At 35.4% G+C, this 15,164-nt stretch overlaps 1 protein-coding gene across 1 annotated transcript in view; it reads right to left on the reverse strand.

Moving 5' to 3' along the window:
• The window catches only part of LOC150105884 (AP-2 complex subunit alpha-like), a 383,042-nt gene that overhangs the window by 29,398 nt on the left and 338,480 nt on the right, over positions 1–15,164 (reverse strand). Inside the window, exons 21-22 of the mRNA XM_090393652.1 lie at positions 12,608–12,731; positions 2,640–2,756 (exon numbers count right to left, since the gene is read on the reverse strand). Coding sequence (XP_090249778.1) covers positions 2,640–2,756; positions 12,608–12,731 — 241 coding nt within the window. The remainder of the gene's footprint in view (positions 1–2,639; positions 2,757–12,607; positions 12,732–15,164) is intronic.

Below are 15,164 nucleotides of genomic sequence, written 5' to 3' on the forward strand. Positions count from 1 at the left end.
TAAGAATTTTTTTTTCTATTTTTATCAATTTTATATATTTTTTTTGTAATTTTTTAATTTATTTTTACACAGTCCAAAAATCCTGCTTCAGGTGTCCAATAAGTGGAGCTGTGGTCTTACACCAGGAAACAAAATTCATCTCCCAGCTAAAGACAGTCGTAAGCATTCATGCCTACAGCAGGATTTGAACCCATGACTGACTGGTCGGAAAGCAGGTATGCTAACAGCAGGTATGCATTAAGCCAGCCAAGTAGGTGATAGTTCAAATCCTGCTGCAGGCATAGGATTAAAATAATATACTTTCTTGTAAAGTATAATATACCTTTGATAACATCTAGACTATCAATCAAGAAATGCACACTCTTGGGCTGCTTCTGGCCTTTCCTCACACAAATACATCATATCCATAGCTTCCACAGCCTCCAAAAAAATCTCAATGTCCTCTTCCAATCAAGACATTACTTCTCACCTGTACAACTCCTAACCTTATCCAAAATGCTTGATACTTTCTAAAAGATAGCACCCCATTTAATCTATGATTTCCCTCTCATGAACTCACTCCTATTACTTTATCATAATCATTCAGTTTATGCTTTATTCAGTTTCTCAAAAACCTTTTTGAGAAGCTTTCAATGGGGAAAATATTCCACGGAACTGATTATTATCATTCTGTTAGATCCTGAATGAAGGAATCTTGCAAAGAAATCATTCATTCAGGGTCTAACATACTAAACTACACAAAGAGAAATACCTGCACATCAACTGAAATTAAAGTGAAACTTCTTCACATATGTATAAAATTGCATTTTATTTTATGTACCATGTATTTTAATCTATTGGGATCATACCAAGATCAAATTAGAGAATGTCTTAAAAGAGGAATTTGTTAATATTATTTAAGCCTCGCTTTAGCTGTATAGAATGATCGTGAGTCACCAGATAGATATTAAGTAACAATTCCTAACAACTACACGTGTCCAGCGTAACACTGGAGGCAGTAGCTTATGCAGAAAGTACGGTGACATGAATTCCATGAATACAAGAGTATAACAGCAAAGGGGAGAGCAAGGGATGAACCCAAGGAGAGAAAAGATACAAGTCGTGTGCAAGGGGGACTCCAAAAAAGGGGGCACTTGAACGAAGAATATAGGGGAGTGAGTGCCGTATCGGCTCTCTCTTGTCTTATCGTTTTTCCTGGTTTGGAAGTTAGCCGATGGTTCGAGTAAGGGGGATGAAGTGTCAGTGCTACAATGTCGGATGGCGAGCTTTCCTGAGAATGTTGTAGGATTCCACGCAGAGCTGAAGGTGAAATTTTCCAGCCCTCGCTGAAGAGTCCCATCGAGAGGAATAGAGATGTTTCCTGAGATGCAAAGAATCGAGTCCGTGATCGGCAGTAATTATGAAGACAGCATATAGCCCCTATGCTGGCGTAAGGACAGCCAAGAGACAAGAGGTAACCAGACATACACGTGGTACCGAAAGACGCCAGAAAAGGTTCGGTAAAGTAGAATTACTCTTTTTTGTGTTTAGAATTCCATAGAAGGGAAAAAATTACTTGTGAATGTAAATTATGAACATTATTCTAAAGACCTTTGTGGCCAGACTCTAATTAGAAAGTTAGTCCCTTTTTGAGAATAAGAAGAATTGTTTGGAAGAGGTCTTTTGTGTTGTATGTGATTGATTTGACATAACGAGATTAGGACTGTAGACTTATAGTAACTGAATAACATTAGAATGTTAGTTATATTATTTTATGAATAGCTTGCAGAAGGGAATTTTTAGCTTAACACCATATCATTTGCTATCTATCCCAATTATCAGTCACTGTGTCTTAAATGCTTTATAACCTTTGATGTAAATTTAAAGTGTGTTGATCTTTTAACTCGAATTTCCTTATTTAGTATTGAGATAAATTGAATATCTGAATTCCTTTAGTGTATTTTGTTTTGATATTCCAATAAACATGATTTTATTTGCCTATGCCTGACTACGATTCCGAATTACCGCTTATAAAAATAGAACCTATTTTGGCAGGTAGGAATTAGAAAGTGTACATAATCATAGATTTAGGTCACGACTGCAGTCTGAATCTATACAGCCGTATTAAAGTAAAATATAGTGTAAGAATGCCTCAGAATCTAGTACTGTCTCCCTGAGTAAGGATCTTTTCTGCTATAGGATACTGGCTGGCACAGCATAATATAAATTTGTCAGTATCTGAAGAGGAAACAATCCTAGATGTAAGTATATTAGGTCCAATATCTGAAGAAGTAAAATAGCGACTGAAACATAGAAAGGGAAGATAAAAAAATAAGAAAAACAATGACGTAACAATTCCTAAGCTTTCTTCAAAGCACATATTCAGTTTTGATGGTACCAACCTTTTACCCTACTCTGTCACTCCATTTACTTTTGCTCTTTGGAAAGACCTTTTCCAAATTTCTCCCCAAAGGATTTCAATGTTTAGCAGTTTTCAAAAAAGCACACCAACAGGTTCTTTCTTTCTTCTTAACACATACTTGCACATGGTGCTCTTGTGTTATAGGTTTCATGACCCATGACATGTGAAGCTGATAAAAAAAAACACTTAATTGAACATATTTTAGGATATTTCTCACAAAAACAAAAGATATACTTACCTACAAAGATTTTTCCATCTGGTAAAGAAGGATTCTGAATTCATAACAGTTGGTTCAAAAAATTTACTGACTGTAATGGGTAATTTTAAGTTAAGTTTTTGCTGAGAACCTAAATACCTAAAAAAAAAAAAAAAAAAAAAAACTATTAATTAAAAAAAATTTAAAGGTTTTACATTAATAGAATATTAACTTGATAATTAAATTTCACAATTTTTATTGTGGCAATTAACACTGATTATACTTAATTATGTATAAAAGTGCCTGGAGATGAGTTATGCATAAATTCTTATATGAGAACAATAAAACTTTTTTTTTACATATCAATTCTGGAAACTCATGAAATGTTTGAAACTTATAGCACATATATTATTATCATGGTTAAGTAAAGGTTAGATAATCCATGACCTCCTATAGAGACCAAACATGGAAATTTTCATTCTTGAGAGACACTTGTGACATTAAATTAAGAATTATAAACATGTTAACACAAGAACTGTTCCTATCAAGCCACTGAGGATAACCTGTTAGTTTCAGACTGAAATATTTGGCAAACATTAAAATATTCTTGTGTTAATGTGTTCATAATTCATAATGGAAATTTTCAGCCATTTCAGCATCCAGTAGAGTAGAATGTTTTTTAATTTCCACTGAAGTGGAGAGCAATGCTCACAGTGTCTATGGGATAAGACATGTTTAAGTTAACATCATCACTCAACTAACTTTCTAACAACATTTTCCTCTAACTTAGTTTCTTTGTCAGGTCACCAATATTGTTAGATCTTACATTTTGGTCTACTTGACACTTCTAACCATTAATCCACTTAGATCTTAGTCTTCTTAAATTAAATAACCTAAGATTTGCTGATGATATTCTTATTATTGTAAACAACATGGAAGATTTAAAAGAAATGATAGATCTAACAACTAAATTACTAGAAATTGGATTAGACATTAATTCTGAAAAACCAAAATAATGACAAACCGAAAAGGATACAATGAAAGACACAATGTAAACAATAAAGAAATTGAAATAGTAGATGAGTATATATACTTAGGAAAATTGTTGACAATGAAGAAACAAGGAGTCATGGAAGAAGTGAAAAAAGAATAGGGAGGGCAGCTTTTGGAAAAATTTTTGGAGATTTTTAAACAGCAAAATAAAACCTGAGAACAGAGCAAGACTGTTTTCAACCAATGTGCATTGCCTTATGACATATGGAGCAGAAACCTGGCCAATCAAAATGGAAATAATAGATAAAATGCAAAATACAGGAAGAAGAAGAATGGAAAGATGCCTGCTAAACATAAGACACAGAGATAAAATCAAAAATAAAGAAATAAGAGCTAAAACAAAATTTTTAGATATTAATGTCAAAAGTAATGGAAATGGGCAGGATACATTGCAAGACTCAGGGACAATAGATGGACAAAAGTTTTACTGGAGTGGCAGCCATATGAAGGTAAAAGATCAGCTGGAAGACCTGAAAGAAGATGGTCAGATGATATAAGATAAACAGGAAATCAAATCTTTGGCACCAACAAGCTCAAGATAGAAACAGATGGAGAGAATTGGGAGACACCTACATAAATTAGCTTTGCTCATGCATTATTGAATACTAACAGTGTCAGTACTATCCTAATATCTTCATTATTGATATGATTCTGCTACTGATGCCATCTATTCACTCCCCTAATTTTTCTCAAAAATAATATATGCAGTCTCTAGCCTTTGATGAACTATTTCTAAAACAGTTCTCAGATCCATAAGCTAAAGGTTTCAATACTATCTTATATAATAATAGCCAACTGCCTTCCCACCATACAGGCTTTGCATATTCACAGTTTATTTCCACATTCAACTTGCCATGTTCACTAAAAACTGTGCCTAAGGCCTTACAGGAGGACTTGAATAGATTGCATGAATGGGCAAGTAAGTGGAACTATGCTAAACATATGCTAAACAAGCTACACTACAATCAAACTGGTTTGTTTGTAATGTGAGGTTACTGACCAACCGCTACAACAATTGTTGGCCTGACCACTGGTGAAAAAAAAAATAAAATAAAAAATTATACATCAACACTAGAGTCCTATTATTAGTGTTATCTGTTGGTTGTAGAAATACATTGGGTGCAACAACAAGTCTATGTATCTATCTATATACATATATTAACATCATGATTATACATGTACATTCCAGCCAGTTGGTATGGAATGGTTTCTAATACTAGCTGAAGACTGGCTAGAGTCCTGACTTATGCTGGATCTTATATATTAGGTAGGCTGAATGTGTGCCATCCAGATCTTTGAAATTTTCATGCCATCTTTCTTGTTGATATTTGGGTGGTTTATCAGGATTTTGCAGGCTTCCTTAAATTTCCTTTCATACCAGGTTTTGTATGGTGTAAAGAGCAGGTTCTTTTCCAGTTGATTTGTGCAAGGTGTTGACTGTATGATCTGAGAGGCCTGCTTCACCATAATGGTTATATTTAATGTCTTATGTGTTCTTTCTTACGTATAGGGATTGTCCGTCCTATTTCACCAATGTAAGGTAAGTTACAGGTGCAGCAGATGCGATAGACTCCAGGATGTGCCAATGGGAGGAGAGGATCCTTAGAGGAGCTGAATATGGCTTTAAGTTTAGTGGGTGGCATTGAGGTTATAATGTTGTAGGATTCTGTTGATTTTTTCTGATAACCCTTTAATGTATGGGATGGCTATGGTTTTCTGTAATCTCGATTCGTTTTTGTTGTTGTTTTATGGAGTATTTTATTAATAGTATTTTTGTTATAGCCATTATTTATGAATGTGTCACTGATGATTTTTAGTTTTTATTTCAAGGCTTGCTGGTTAGAGCAAATTGTTGTAGCTCTGTTTTTAATGACTCCATATTTTTGTGATGGATGGTGGTATGAATTAGTGTGTATGTATTGGCCCGTGTATGTCGGTTTTCGGTAGACCGTGAAGGATAGACTGCCTGAAGGAAGACGTGTAACTAGTGTGTCTAGGAATGGGAGCGCGTTTGGATTTTCGATTTTGATGGTAAATTGTATGCGTTCGTGTTGTTTGTTCAGGTGGCTAAGGAATGTGTTTGGCATTTGTCACCCATGCGGCCAGATAGTGAACACGTCGTCAACATATCTAAGCCAGACTATTGGTCAGCGTGGTGGAATCAAGAGCCCTTTGCTCAAAAGTTTCCATGTAGAAGTTAACGATTGGGGGGGGGGGGGGGGGGAATAGTGGTGAGCCCATGGCTGTACAGCCATGGGCTCACCACTATTCCCCCCCCCCCCCAATAGGTAAAATTTGTTTTGCCACACGAAGTAACCGGACTGCAGTACGTGGGCCATAATGTCAGGTGGAAATTTGTTCTGTAGCAGGAGAATTATGTCATTTGTGAAAAGGGTGGAAACGTCGTCAAAACTGACTAATAAGTTATCTTTGTTGAGTGTTATGTTTTTAATTTTGTTTATGAAGTGTTGTGTGTTCTTTATATAGGAGGGGGAATGACCTAATAACTCCTTGAGTGTTAATGCTAATTTCTTGGCTAAGTGGTAATTAGGTCAAAGCAGCACATTTTGTTTGTGTATTTTCGGGACCCCATATATTCTGGGAGGGAGGGCATAGTGGGGTTTGAGTTTTTTTAACCGTGTCCAGTTAAAAAAACTCAAACAGAAACAGAACAGAAACATCTGAATCTTTTCTGGTGAAAACACAACAGGCCATCTTAAACGACCAACACACCTACCAAAAAATCCAAAATGATCCCACCCCCAACCTCATAAAACAAATCAACAGCACCCTATACAACTTAAAAAGTCAAAACAAGATAGACAAAACCACAATGAAAAACAACCCCACGTGCCCTTTATATGTTCGGGAACATCAAAATCCACAAAGACAGTTACCCGATTTGGCCTATAGTCTCCTACAAGAACACCACCACAGCACCCTTATCAAAATTCGTTGCCAAACTCATCAAACCATTACTTACAACGTCTAACTCTATGATTAAAAATACGGACGACCTATTCCAGAAAATAAATAACATTACTTCATCGCGAGATGATGTCCTCACCTCATTGGATGCAACTTCATTATACACTAATGAAGGGGATACAAATCCTTTGATGTTTACCTGCTAGTAAGCGAAACTCTAAGAACTAGGACTAAGATCTATGAGTTTCATACCGAAAAACTATCGGCAATCCAAATGTAAGTAACCACTTGGTAGTACAATACCAAGAATGCTAGTACAACACCTATAAGCTAGTATTCACCATGAACCAAAAATTAGCAACTCTCCTAAAACCCACTAAATCGCTCATGCACAAAGAAATATTTCAACCACAACGTAGTCTACAAATTTCCATGCCAAAAAAGACTGTGACATCACCTACACAGGCTCTACCATTAGGTCTTTATGGACTAGACTACAAGAACACTTCTGTGACTGTAACATCCCTATTCCGGAACATTTAAACACAAAAAAACAACGCAACATCAAAAACAAAAATAGAATACAGAGTACAGGGAAGACAGAAATAGCAGCTCACACCCTTGAACTGAAACGTATCCCGCAAATCGACAAGGCCATAATAATAGACAAACAAGACAACGAAACAATGCTTAGAATATCCGAAACAATAGCCATAAAATGTGACGAAAACTCAATCAACTTCCACCGACCCTACCTAATTTCCAAATGTTGGAAACTCCACAACTTACAAATCAGGTCATGCCTCCAACCAATAAGCAACAACAAATGCCCTTTTTTCGGCAGATACAACATGCGGTCGTGACATAGCCCTACACTCATCCCGAATATGTTCCGATGATGGACACACGACTGAAACGGCTCGCCCGTTAACGCTCTCCCCTGTCCCAGTTTTCCCATAAAAACCCTTCCCCAAAAAAGTGCCCTTAAGTATAATAATAATATATATATATATATATATATATATATATATATATATGTGTGTGTGTATATTATTTTAGAAAAACCCGGGTTTCAAAATTATTTTTCCCGCCTTGCGTCAAACATTTCCCCCACCCCCTTTTTTTTAATAGCATAACAGCAGAAATATGGAGAATGAATAAAGTCATCCTAGCATCTAAACAAGGTATGTACAAAATTTTCTTCCTCAATTATTCTGCAATATTTTCCTTTAAAATACACTTATAATGCCCTAAAAATTTCTTGAGTGAAAAAGCCAAATGTATTTAAAATAAGGGACACTCCTAAACAAAAACAGGCTATAATAGCTGTAAAAATAATATATATATATATATATATATATATATATATATATATTGTTTTTTTTTTCAAAGTTCAAAGAAGTTTTACAATAAGCTTGAAACTTTGCAATAAATTTTAGCTTTTAAAGTAAGCAATGTGGAGCTTGTTGTGAAGCTTGAGAGAGAGACTTATTTTTCATGATATTAACAACACCACACAATTTTATCAAAGAGATGTTTTATTAACTTATATTTTGCTGATTTTCAACTCAGCATCATCAGAGCATAATGCACTTGTACACGCGACAGTGAGTGAGTGAAACAATGTAATTGCAAAGGACAAAAGATCTTAAGTCCTATTTTTGGCGCCCTCTAACGGAAAAAAAAAAAAAAACAGCTATGCAGGAGTTTCTCTTAGGATAACAGTCTCCCAAATGTTTTGCAAATTAATGCAATCATATTTGTTAAGGTTGGGAGAATTCTTCAAAGCCATTGCTGACTCAAAACATAATCTTTCAGATCTATAACAACTTTTGAATAGCACATTAGTTTTCTTCCATTTAATCCTGTATGAAGGAGTGTCCAAAGCGTGGTCTGCCAGTCCCGACTTGCCATAGTAATAGTAGCGAATGTATTTTTCATGTTCTTCCAGGCAGACGTTAACTGATCTTCCTGTTTGCCCATAATAGGCCAAGTCACAGTCACAAGGAATTTCATACACTCCTGGGTGTGCTAAAGGGTGAAGTTTATCCTTAGGGGAGCGGATCAAAGTTGCCAGCTTGACATGAGGTTTGAAAGTGGTGCAAAGGCCATGTTTCATCAATACTTTGGCTATCTTTTCTTATGTACCTCTGATATAGGGAATGGAAATAGTCATGTTGTATTCTTGTGTATTAGGAGAGGGCAGAGTAATGGGCCTATGTAGTATTTTATCTATTTTGTAGGGATTATAGCTGTTGGCTAAGAACGTATGGTGCAGATATTGGAGTTCTGTGGTAAGAGTTGTATCATTAGAACAAATGGCTCTGGCTCCGTGTGTAAGTGTTTTTAAAATGCCGTACTGTTGGACTGGATGATGATGTGATTGTTTATGTATGTATCTTCCTCTGTGTGTGTGTGTAGGCTTTCTGTAAATAGAAAAAGATAGTGATCCATCTGAAAGGCGGATGACTAATATGTCAAGAAATGGTAAACCGTTATTTGATTCTTTTTCTACTGTGAAGTCGAATTTTGGGGTGTTGGCTGTTTAGGTAGGTGACAAACGCATGCAAAGTGTCTTGTCCATGGGGCCAGACGGCAAACACATCATCTATATAGCGTAACCACACTTGTGGCTTGTATGTAGCTGTGGTAAGTATTTTGTTTTCAAAGTGTTCCATGTAAAAATTTGCTAACGGGGGGGGGGACCCATAGCAGTACCATTAATCTGTTTGTAGAATTTACCTCCCCATGTAAAGTAACCTGCATTCATGGTAAATTTAAATAATTCAAAAATATCAAGGAGAAATTTAGACTTGATTAAATCAAGAGTGTCCATAAGTGGTACATTGGTAAATAAAGAGGTGACCTCAAAACTAACCATTATGTCTGAATTTTTTAGGATAAGATTTTTAACCAGTGTTTTGAAATGGACTGAATTTTTTACAAAAGTAGAGGAGTTGCCAGTAAGGGAGGCAAGCGGCTTGGCTAAATGCCAGGCCAGTTTATATGTGGGACTATCTATGCTATCGACTATGGGGCATAGGGGGATATTAGTTTTGTGGATTTTTGGTAATCCATAAATATGGGGTGGTTTAACATGAATTGGTTTTATTTTTCTGATGATTTCTTTGGGCCATGATGTCACTCTTTTCAGTAATTTTTGGACTTTTTTCTTTTGAGACATCGCAGGGTCTCGATGTATAATTTGATACGTGGAACTGTCACATAGGAGATCTTGCATTTTTCTGTTATGCTCTTCTTGATTCATGATAACTGTTGCATTTCCTTTATCAGCTTTTGCAATAATAATATTTTTATTATTATATATAACTTTTTTAGGGCAGTTATTTGATTACGTGGCATATTGCTTTTTGAAGGCTTAGCCTTGTTTAGAATACTAGCTATATCTAGTCATACGTTATTGGCCATTGCCAGCGGAAGATTGTGGATACGACGTTCTACTTTCATCATAGTTTCTAGTTTAGGAATTTGTTTGGGTGTGACGGCAAAGTTATGTCCTAGACTGAGAGCGTTCTTGGTTTCTTCAGTGAGTGTTTCCAACCACGTAGTCTCGTCAAAGTAGCAGTCGGGACTTCATATGTTGGCACTGTTGTAGGAGTTCATATTTCTTTAGGTGTCTGCTTTTTACTTTTGTGAATTCTTTTTTTGCTGCGACTTCGGAGATGTGATGTAGGACTGTCCACATTTCAGGATTTAACACATTGATTAGTTCTTGTTGTAGAGCTGTTTAGCTTACTAAGCTCTATGCGAGTAGCGGTGATTTGTTCTCGGAGAAGTGCTAAACTCGCCCATTTATAAATATGATGTGCCTTTGCCGATTGTTACTTTTCTTGTTACAATCGTATGTTACAAATGTAAACATTCTGATGGAATGATATCTGAACGATATCATTCCATCAGAAAAGATGGAATGATATTGTTGTTGTGGCATCGTTTAAGGAAGGCTAACCTGTTCAATTTTCTGGACAATTTCAGTTTCAATTTACCGAACCATCGCACTTTGTATACAATATCTTCTCCATGCAGAATCAACAATCTAACAGATAAGCTTAGGTGTTGACTGTTATTCATGACTTATTTTTCAGTATTAACAACACCACACAATTTTATCAAAGAGATGTTTTATTAACTTATATTTTGCTGATTTTCAACTCGGCATCATCAGAGCACAACGCACTTGTACATGCGACAGTGAGTGAGTGAAACAAGGGGGAAATTTAGACTTGATTAAATCAAGAGTGTATGAGTGGTACATTGGTAAATAAAGAGGTGACATCATGAAAAATAAATCATGAATAACAGTCAACACCTAAGATTATCTGTTAGACTTGAGAGAGAGAGAGAGAGAGAGAGAGAGAGAGAGAGAGAGAGAGAGATAATATAATACATATTGTATATATCCAGATGGTCACATGCTATGTTAAAAAAGAAGACAATTCCTTAAGTCTTTTGTGATTCAACAAATAAATTTAAAGGTTCATATATTCAATAAGTTATACATTATATGCCATGTATAATAGCCATATGTGTGCATCCATGGCCACATACACAACTTTTAACCAAGTGAAATATCCCATTTGTATCTAAATGTTTGTCACGTGCATTATTAGAACATATCAAAAATATTTATTTTATTTTATTAGCACGCAAAGCACTGTTTAGAGATGTTATGTTAAGAAGATTTATAGATTTTTTTTTTCTCGTTCATCAAACACTGTATTTTTCCAAACAAAACTCCATATGTACAAAAAAGATAACAGAAAACAGTGAAAAAAAAAGAATACAGTGAGTATGATATCTACATTCTATGTTATAATAAATTTTTCAATATGTACTTACTTTCATAATTTTTCTATTTAAATATGGTTAATATTTACCTGCAGTAACTGCTGAAATAACCTATTAGTTTTATATAATTTAGGTGCTTAAATGTGTTCAATTTAAACCAAAATCAAAATGCTCTCAAATTTTAGAAAAGCTTCTAAATATCAAATGAAATCTATTGTTTCTATATGCATTTAGTTTGATAAACAAGGCAATACTAAATGGTGATTATCAACTTCTGTAGTATGCACTGTTTTCATAACAAGTATAATCTACTACAGCACATGTTAGTACTGTGGCAGGTTTAAGTCAGATAAGCTGAGAACCATGCTCTAGAGATCAAACTTAGTCTATTCTTATGCCACTTCTGATCTTTAATAAGTACAGGGAAAGATGTTATATCAACCAATGAGATTTATCTACCACCTACCAACATATTTTCACAACTCGCAGTGCCATTCCACAGCAGGATTCACTGGAACTGCCATTTGCTGCAAATCAATGACAAGGACCTGTTTCTTTAAACAAACAAAAAAGAAAATGACTGCAGACAACCATAAAATTTTAGGTGCATTTTGTAATTGCATCCTAGACTCATTTTTGGTATAGTACTGTAAATGATTTTGTTTGCCTAATGCAGTATTACCATTAATAACGGTCTACATGAAAGAAAAAATGTGAATCCTAAAGCCCAAAATTTTATTAAATTCCATCCAGTCAGAGCAGTGTCATTACAATACATAGCTGAAATATTTTGTCCCTTTTTGCTCTGCAAATGGTCTAAATGAAACAAAAATTGAAATGGCTTAACAAATTTTTGAGGATTTCAATAACAATTTCAGTAAAATCCATCTAGCTAGAGTCCAGTAATAACCACCTATTCAAGTTATACAGGGATAGACAAAATGTACAGACAGATGTCTGGACAAACAAAATAATCTAATAGTTACTTATGTATTATGTATACTTTTTATGCTTTTCAACAATGCCTGCAAGTATAAAAATACTGGCTATCTGGACTTGTTCCTGCATATCTTGACTTATTGTTGACTGACTTATTTGTACAATCAAAGCAGAATAACATAAGGAAACTAATTTTTCTATTCACTGATATCATATTCATACCCAACAAATAGTAAAAAAGGTAACAATAATAATCAATTTTGCTATGGTCACATACTTACACAAACTGCAAAATAAGGGAAGGAACATCTGCAAAATCTTCAATACATTCAATATTAAGCTGTTGTTGAAGTTGGGCTCCAGCATCTACCAAAGGCTCAACTGGTTTCACCTGAATATTTAACTCTGAGGACTAGGGTAAAGGAAATTCATTTTTCCAATAAAAAAAAAAAAATGCTGTATTTATAGTATATTAGTCATAATGAATAGACCACTATAGCAAATTTCTTTTAGCACAACACTTTACCTATGGAAAATTTGTTAATACTTTTTAGTAGTTTTATATAGATTATAGTGAGTGAGTTTGTCATAGCAGCATTTGCTATAGTGAAAAATGACAATATAAAAATTCTTAGAACTTTTATATTCTTTTGTAAGTTGAAATTTAAATATTTGACTGACTAATATTTGCACTTGACATCCTGGATCAAACTTCAATGTCCTCTTATATCTCAAAAATTAACCAGAGAAGTGAACATTAAACATGCACTAAATCATGTGCATGTATAATGCATGTACATGAAACCTCATTAATAACACAGAGAAAAACTACATATAAGAAGAAAATACTCTTATAAAATTTTTGCCATGCATGATATATGGATGGCAAGAATTTCATCAAATTCATTTTCACCATGAACTTAACTGGAAATTTAAGTGTAAGAATACCTAAAAGAAAATTTAACAATGCTAATGTGAAATCATAAGTTTGAATAGAGCAGCAATCTGACGACTAAAGTCCTAATAACAGCCTTTAGTTTATTTTATGTTTTTTTTTTTGTTGACTTTATGAATATAATATAGATGATGAATAACATCTAATGTATACTCTTGTTGCACACCTGATTTAACATCAAACCATCTTCCTGTACCTCCTTCAATTTCAACTGCTGATTTACAATTCAAATAGAGACTATGTATTGCTTGATATAATGTCCCATTTACACAATATAACTGCAGCATTTTGAACAGCTTTCCTCTTGGCACCTTGCCATATGCCTTTTCTAGATCTACAAAACTTAAATACAGATCCTTGTTATATTCCCATGATTTCGCAACTTTTTGTCTTAAAGTGAAAATCTGATCCTGACAACTTCTGTTTGGCCAGAACCCAGCTTGTTCTTCTCCATGCTCCTCCTTTACAATTTTTCTTAGCTGTTTCTCAAAAATACTTGCATAAATCTTACCAAGAATACTGAATAGAGAAATTCCTTTGTAATTCCCACATTCAGTGTAATTCTCTTTTTTTTATAGATGGATACATGAACACTGTACTCCAATTATGTGAAATTCAGCATACAGCATTGGGCAGATAAGGGTAATGTTATCTGTGAGCGTCAACATGGATTTGTGAAGGGGTGCTCTTGTTTTAGTAATATGCTAGCCTTTTATAATAAAGTTACAAGAGTAGTAGATGAGGGAAAGGCATATACTGCCATTTTCTTGGATTTAGCGAAGGCATTTGACAGGGTGCCACACGATAAGCTGATATTTAAGTTGCAACACATGGGTTTGGATGTCAGGTTGGTCAACTGGATATTGGATTGGCTGTCCGATAGGTATCAGAGAGTTGTGTATGGTGGGGCAGTTTCAAAGAGGCAGAGGGTTACAAGTGGGGGTCCAGTACTGGGACCTGTACTGTTTAACCTTTATATCAATGCTATTGTCAGTGGATTGCAAGGGGATAGTCAGTTGTTTGCAGATAATGGGGAGGGTTATTAGTAATAGTGCAGATGTGGTAGCCCTGCAAGAGGATTTGAATAAGCTAGACAGATGGGGGCAATGAATGGGGGGGTGTCGGTTTAATGCAGCAAAATGCAAGGGCAATGAATGGGGGGGTGTCGGTTTAATGCAGCAAAATGCAAGGTCTTGAGGTTTGGGACACATCGATGGGATGCTGCATACTCTATGGGAGGAGATATACTGGAGGAAGTAGGGCAAACAAGAGATCTGAGGTTGATGATTGATAGAAACCTGAAATTTAGGGGACATACTGTAAAGTGCAAAGGTGGTGAAGGTAACACAGAGGATTGCTGCAATAACGAGAAGGATGCTGACCTGCAGAGATAAAAGAGTTATCATTCCGTTGTATAAGACCCTGATCAGACCACACTTAGACTATTGTTTTCAGATTTGGTTCCCAGGATTTGAAGGGATAAATTAACTGTGGAAAGGGTACAAAGGCAGATAACAAAGATGGTTTCAGGACTGCACAATGTTATGAGGATCAGCTGAGGGAATGTGGACTGCAGAGTTTGGTGGATAGAAGGAGGAGAGGTGACATGATTGAGACTTTTTAAACTGTTGAGACTTGGTTACAGGGTTGAGACTGGGGAGCTCTTTTGCTTGGTTACAGCAGGAAGGAGTGATGACAAGGGGCCATCCCTGGAGTTATGAAAAGAAACTGTGAGCAAGAGAGTGAGGAGTGGTTTCTTTGCACGGAGGGTGGTTGAACCATGGAATGCATTGCCTGATAGAGTGGTGAGAGCGAGAAAGGTCAGTGAGTTTAAGGAGTGGTATGATAGACTTTGTGTTTCCTAGGAGGGACTTCCAATGATG

Source organism: Typopeltis vanoorti, chromosome 6 (genome assembly GCF_054136105.1).
Source record: "Typopeltis vanoorti isolate ZY-2024b chromosome 6, IOZ_Tvanoo_1.0, whole genome shotgun sequence".
Lineage (NCBI taxonomy): Eukaryota > Metazoa > Arthropoda > Arachnida > Uropygi > Thelyphonidae > Typopeltis > Typopeltis vanoorti.